General features: G+C 43.6%; 1 protein-coding gene across 1 annotated transcript in view; it reads left to right on the forward strand.

Annotated features, from left to right (window-relative positions):
• The window catches only part of pde1a (phosphodiesterase 1A, calmodulin-dependent), a 37,433-nt gene that overhangs the window by 12,555 nt on the left and 17,378 nt on the right, over positions 1-7,500 (forward strand). The window contains exon 2 of the mRNA XM_076264264.1: positions 7,328-7,441. Coding sequence (XP_076120379.1) covers positions 7,328-7,441 — 114 coding nt within the window. The remainder of the gene's footprint in view (positions 1-7,327; positions 7,442-7,500) is intronic.

Genomic DNA, 7,500 nt, shown 5'->3' on the forward strand with positions numbered 1-7,500 from the left:
GTGTGTGTGTGTGTGTGTGTGTGTGTGTGTGTGTGTATGTGTGTGTGTGTGTGTGTGTGTGTATGTGTGTGTGTGTGTGTATGTGTGTGTGTTCGTGTTTGAACTGGAACACGTCATGAGAGAGTGTTCCAGATGTCAGGCTCCAAATGTTAAACACCAGCGCTTCAGCCTCTGGGTGAACCCTGATAGGATACTCGGGGCCATTACAGAACAATCTCCCTCCTGCAAGCCCAGTGCACTGAGAGACGGAGACACACTCCTCAAGGACACACACAGGATCCCAGTACAGCGTCACTCACACAGTTTACAGGCACACTGTGTCAGGATGGACCGTGCATGTTTTTTTTTTCGAAAGAGAAAGAGGAGGATGGGAAAGAGAGAGGAGAGGGAGAGAGATAGAGAGAGAGAGATGCAAGTAGGAAGACAGGCAATCCCAAAGCAGTGTCACTCGCAGAATATACAGGCACTCTTAGTGTGTGCCATATGGGAAAGAGATAGAGGAATGGAGAGAGAAAAATAGAGCGATAGACAGACAGAGAGTGGGATCAGACAGAGTGAGAGTTTCCACTGTTTCCTCCCACCCCACAGGCCTCTGCAGTCTTTTTCCCTCCAAAAGACCTCTCTTTCCCACAGCAAAAGGCAGTGGTCCTAATGTGTGTAATTATCACATTATTGTAAATGGCCTCTGACAGCAAGCCATATGAAATCATTTGCTGTGTGCTATCATGCTGGAGAGCCACCCTTTCCTCTCCTCTCCTCCTCTCCTCTCCTCTCTTCTCCTTTCCTGTCCTCTCCTGTCCTCTCCTCCTCTCCTCTCCTCTCCTCCTCTCCTCTCCTCTCTTCTCCTTTCCTGTCCTCTCCTGTCCTCTCCTCCTCTCCTCTCCTCTCCTCCTCTCCTCTCCTCTCTTCTCCTTTCCTGTCCTCTCCTGTCCTCTCCTCCTCTCCTCTCCTCTCCTCCTCTCCTCTCCTCTCTTCTCCTTTCCTCTCCTCTCCTCCTCTCCTCCTCTCCTCTCTTCTGCTCTCCTCCTCTCCTCCTCTCCTCCTCTCCTCCTCTCCTCTCTCCTCCTCCTCTCCTCTCCTCCTCCTCTCCTCTCCTCTCTCCTCCTCTCCTCCTCTCCTCCTCTCCTCCTCTCCTGTCCTCTCCTCCTCTCCTCTCTTCTCCTCTCCTCCTCTCCTCTCTTCTCCTCTCCTCTTCTCATCTCGGCACAGCATTTCACAGGCCCTCAGTGTAATAGCACACATTCTGGCAGGTGTGCCTGCTCTGTGCAGGGTGGGACAGAAAAAGGGATGGCATGGGAGAGATAGATGGAGGAAGGGAAGGAGAGAGGGAGCAGAATTGGATTGGGAAAAGGGGAGAAGGGCAGAGAGAGAGAGAGAACGAGAGAGAAATGTAGACAGGCAGGCTAAATTTTGAGAATGAAACATTTAAGAGAGAGTCAAAAAGGAGACAGTGGGAGAAGGAGAGAGGGATGATAAATCATCCGTTATAAAACTGCCTCTACACCCCCCTCTCTCTCTCACACACACACACACCACACACACACTCACACACACACACACACACACACACATACAGTACACACACACACACACACTCTCACACATACACACACACACACACACACACTCCTTCGCAAAGTCTTCAAGTCTTCCTCACAGAACTCCACAGGCCAGTGTGTCATCAGCAAACGCAAGGGGTGGGGGAGGGGGTTTCACAGTGTTTCCATCCAGGATCTTATCAACCCCGTGACCTTTTCCTCCATCGCTCCCCAGGCCGCGCCCCCAATGGCTTTCATCTGTCACGCCCGCCACCCTACACACACCAGGTAAAAATAGGCTCTGAGAGATGGATGTGGGTCAGTGGTGACATAGTGACTCGCGGCTCACTCATGTGTGGCTCCATTGTCTCGTGAGCGGTTCGGTGACAGTGACATCGAGCATGCCTGTTAATGTGTAACGTTAGTGTGTGAAAACACCGCAGACTTTCTTGGAGTTGTTTTTTTGTTTTGTTTGGTAGGTGCACTTGCATAGTCCGTGGGAGGATTAAGCGAACAGACGGCATGGCGAATCCTCAGAGGGGTTTGGTGTGTGTGTGTGTGTGTGTGTGTGTGTGTGTCTGTCTGTGTGTGTGTGTGTGTGCGTGTGTGTAGGGGGAATGGGTGGGGGTAAAGCACATAATGAACCAAGGTACATGACTCGTGCATCATCGAAAATCTGGCCACGTACACAAATATTAACTTTCACTGACGTAGGGCACACACACACACACACACACACACTCACTTTGACCTTTTCCGGCACTGTGACCCCATATGTCAGTATAACTCAGTCCAAGGTCAGCCTCATACACACAGGCAATGGTGACGCTTGAGTCATAACACCAATTTATAAACATGACCTCTGTAATAATACTTCCCTTATGTATTGTGAGAGATGTCTTTGAATGCTACTTAAAGGAATGTGCTTTGTTTTCCTTTTTGTCATTGTTTTTCTCTTTCCTTTTCCCCCCGGTCTTGTTGTTTTTAACCAAAGAGCATACAGAATTGGTATCACTACATCACAGGCTTGCAGACGTCTGCCGTCATCATTTGTGCTCGTGCCTTTGTAGTGTTCTTCGAGCGCAGCTCTCTTGTTCTCGCTCTCGTTCTTGTTTGTCGGTCCTCTTCGCTTGTTTTCCTCCTGGCTCGACGCTAAGCTCCCCTGTGGCTCCGAGCCTCTGACAGTTTGTGTTTGGGCGTAAGTGCTATCAGCGAGCCACATGTCTGCTGCTCAGCCGCCCCACAGAAGGCACCAGTTACACCCTGTTGCTATGGAACTGACGGAACATATTATTACATGGTTCTGCCTGTGTGTGTTTGTGTGTGTTTTTTTTATTGTTCCGCTTGTTTTTTTTTATAAACTTGGGTTGATGCAGCCTAATTTTGTGGAACACTGCAGATTGTGGTTGGGCAAAGTCCCCAGCGCAATCCTAAAAATTAAAGGTGATAGGGTTTTTTTTCTGTTGCTGCCCCTCATCTCTGGAATAATCTCCCTAGAGAAATTAAGTCCTGCCCCACTATCAGTAGCTTTAAATCTAATTTAAAGACCCATCTGTTTTCTTTGGTCTTTAATGTCCATTAATTTTCCCCATATTTGTTTATTTAATTTTATTTCTATTTATTTTCAGCATTTTATCAACTGCCTCCTTAAACTTCACTCTTTCCAATTTGTATTTTATTTCTGTGAGCACCTTGGGTCAATTATATTGCATTTACACTAAATCTTTGCTTGTCACACAATTTTCTAAACATGTCCTCTAAACATCATAACCCGACACCAAATCTGCAAAACCATACACTAATTCTCAGTGTTTGACTCAGTTTTCAATTGACTAAAACACATTTTGCAAAACACCACACACAATTTTCTACCTAACACACAAAAATCCAACAGGAAGTAACTTGATTTCGTTCTTCAAACACAACCCATCAAAATGCTACACTAAATCACCAGTGCTTCACTCTTTCTCTTCACATGTGCAAACACTCTTTACTTTACTGAACACCATCCAATCATTGCCTTAGTATAGGTCTATGAATAGATATACTCTCTATATACCTGTAGGTATAGACCCTTTCAATCTGCTCCTAGAGGATTTCCGGTTGAAATATTCAGAACCAATGCAGATACTTTGAAAATTACAGTAATCAGACTTTAGCTTACAGTAATGTTCTACAAAAAGTTGACTTTATGTAAAATTTGTCTTTTTACTCTATTTTTGTTTGTCCCCATGTTACAGTATACCATTAGCTCAATACATTTTTCTGTGCCTCCAGAAATGCCTTAGGAACGCTTACTGTAGAATTGTTTGTTTCTGCAGTTGAAAGGGTCTATAGGCCTATGAATACATACTGTACACGACCCCCCCCCCCCCCCCCCACACACACACACACACACACTTGTCTTTAGAAAAAAACAAAATCAGTGTTTTCAAAACTCCATGTACATCTGGTGGTCACTTATTCTTCTTTGCTTTTTTTCTTGTTTGCTGTAAAATACTGTATTCACAACGGCAAATTATTTGGGAAAAATCACTATTTTTGGTTTCAATATTGCTTGCATTTTTACTGTGTATTTCAACTTCTCTTTGTTGATACCGTAACTTTCACTCTTGTATGGAAATACATATAGAAAGCCTAAGACAGAAGAGCTTTAGGTTTTGAGCAACAGTGTGTACATGATGTATCCAAAATGTCATATTATGACAAAAGTGTTTGTAATGTGAGGCGAATGTTTGCTTTAAACATGTGTTTTTGACATTTTGAATGTTGTGTGTCATTTTGCTGGAGATTTGGGGCATTTTGCATTTTGTGTGAGCAGTTGTGGGTTTTGTGTGTGGAGTTTTGAAAAATAGACACAGAGTTTTGAAAACGTGTGTAAACAATTGTAAAAAACTGTAAAAATAGAGAAAATACAGTAATCGGACTTTAGCTTACAGTAATGTTCTACAAAAAGTTGACTTTATGTAAAATTTGTCTTTTTACTCTATTTTTTTTTCTCCCCATGTTACAGTACCATTAGCTCAATACATTTTTCTGTGCCTCCAGAAATGCCTTAGGAACGCTTACTGTAGAATTGTTTGTTTCTGCAGTTGAAAGGGTCTATAGGCCTATGAATACATACTGTACACGACCCCCCCCCCCCCCACCTCCCCCACACACACACACACACACACACACACACACACACACACACACACACACACTTGTCTTTAGAAGAAAAAAAAAATCAGTGTTTTCAAAACTCCATGTACATCTGGTGGTCACTGTATTCTTCTTTGCTTTTTTTCTTGTTTGCTGTAAAATACTGTATTCACAACAGCAAATTATTTGGGAAAAATCACTATTTTTGGTTTCAATATTGCTTGCATTTTTACTGTGTATTTCAACTTCTCTTTGTTGATACCGTAACTTTCACTCTTGTATGGAAATACATATAGAAAGCCTAAGACAGAAGAGCTTTAGGTTTTGAGCAACAGTGTGTACATGATGTATCCAAAATGTCATATTATGACAAAAGTGTTTGTAATGTGGGGCGAATGTTTGCTTTAAACATGTGTTTTTGACATTTTTAATGTTGTGTGTCATTTTGCTGGAGATTTGAGGCATTTTGCATTTTGTGTGAGCAGTTGTGGGTTTTGTGTGTGGAGTTTTGAAAAATAGACACAGAGTTTTGAAAACGTGTGTAAACAATTGTAAAAAACTGTAAGTGTGCTATATAAATAGATGTGACTTAACTTGACTTGGACGGTGATAGTGAGTGGTCAAGTATGTTCTAAGATGAAGTACAGTTCAGGGCTTGTCCCAAACATCCAATCCCCCACCCCTTCCAAATAAAGCCCCAGTACTCATGTAAATTATTGTCAATAATTCAATAAATGTAAAGATTAGAGTTAATATTCATTTAATTTATCTATACAGCACATGCCATAACTCCATAGTCACTTTTGTAGAATCAAGAAAACAGTTTTCTACCTGCAAACTGGTGAGGTACTGTACATTAGGACACATCTAGAGGCTAGACAGTAGACGTGGGATAGGGATCTACAGTCTCCCAGATGCTCCTGAGACCCACATTACTGTAAAGAATGAGGGGACCCCATCTCTCCTCCCGACCTGCTGTTAGAGGGCCTTCGCCTCTGATTGGCTGGGCGGTCAGGGCTGGCGCGGGCAGATGCCACCGGGGCGCCAGCCCCCAGACGAGTGTTTCTGACAGCTCCGCCCACTCAAGACACCTCGTGGGCTTTGTTTTGTGCAGCGTTCATGAATAAGAAACAGAGGTTTGTCCTTGAGAGGGCTGACGGAAACAAAACGCCGTCCTTGCCGAAGTTTAATCGGCACGCCAAGGACACAGTCCTGGCTGCGAAGACGGACTCGGAACTTGTGTGTGTGTTCGTATGCGTGTGTGTGCGTGTGTGTGTGTGTATGTGTGTGCGTGTGTATGTGTGTGCGTGTGTGTGTGCGTGTGTGTGTGTGTGTGTGCGTGTGTGTGTGTGTGTGTGTGTGTGTGTGTGTGTGTGCGTGTGTGTGTGTGTGTGTGTGTGTGTGTGTGAAAGGGAAAGAAATCCTCAAGGAACAAACAAGGAGAAAGCTGTAAAATGTGTTTGTGATGAATGTTTCATAGCCTGCCCAATTAGATTAGGGTGTATCGTACTTTTCCAAATGTGGACATTTTTCCTATCTGCATACACACACACACACACACACACACACACACACACACACACACACACACACACACACACACACACACACACACACACACACACACACACACACACACACACACACACACATACAGTACACACACACACACACACTCTCACACATACACACACACACTTTTCCACACTTCTATACCCACACAGAAACACACACACACACACACACAAAAAGTGAAATTTCTGGGAGATGTAGCTTTAGGTAGGTCATACGCTTATTTCCCCCCATATACACACTATCACACAACTCCTCTAATGTGCTGTTGTTTACAATTGACCATCATCTTACTGTATGGAGTTTGAATATGCATCCCAAAATGGAGACATTTGATTGGATAAAGAGGGATTTATTACAAACTTATCATGACATTATTTATTCAACCCATGTAGCCCTGCATTACCTCTCCTGCTGTTTTGCGTCATACATGGTGGAGCTGACTGTATGTTTGGTATGCTATTACATTGAAATAAATAAGTGTTGAAAGACTGACTATAAACTTTCCCAAAACAACTTGAGTGAGTGTTCAAGATGTGTTGACGCGTGCTTCCTTTACACTAAATACTCATCTTATACTTATCGGCCATGTTTCCTCATTTGAAGGAGGCTATGAGCATTAGATGAATTATATTCGTGTTGACATTTCACATTGGCACTATATTAAGAAGTCTGTTTAGCTCATAGAACGTAATGCTTGATGTGCCGTATCCAAGGAAACCAACCAACATGTAAAAGCTGGCCTAATATAGCACGTGTTGGTTTACCAGATGGGAGGTATCCAGAGCCTCAATTCACCCAACTCCTCTCTCTCTCTCTCTCTCTCTCTCTCTCTCTCTTGTTCTCTCTCTCTCAATTCAAATGTCCTTCATTGGCATGACAATTCATCAAAAGTATTCACAGAAACAGCTTAACTTTTACACTTACAGTAATAAATGCACTAAATATTTTGTAGGTATAAATGCATATTCTTATCTCTCTCTCTCTCTCTCTTTCTCTTAATGTGTTTCTCTCTTACCTTCTATCATTCCCTCTTTTTTCCTCACTCACTATCTCTCTCTCTGTGTCCACAGACTGAGATGCTTGGTGAAGCAGCTGGACAAGGGTGAGGTGAATGTGGTGGACCTGAGGAAAAACATCGAGTATGCAGCCTCTGTCCTGGAAGCCGTGTACATCGACGAGACACGGTGAGCTGCCATTAAGCCGCACGGCGAGTACCCGCACAGCAAGAGGCCACCCGTGCATC

This window comes from Alosa pseudoharengus, unplaced genomic scaffold, assembly GCF_046254945.1.
Source record: "Alosa pseudoharengus isolate Yale_2024_CS ecotype anadromous, Long Island Sound unplaced genomic scaffold, YU_APseudo_1.1 YU_APseudo_1.1_scf_3, whole genome shotgun sequence".
NCBI classification, from domain to species: domain Eukaryota; kingdom Metazoa; phylum Chordata; class Actinopteri; order Clupeiformes; family Clupeidae; genus Alosa; species Alosa pseudoharengus.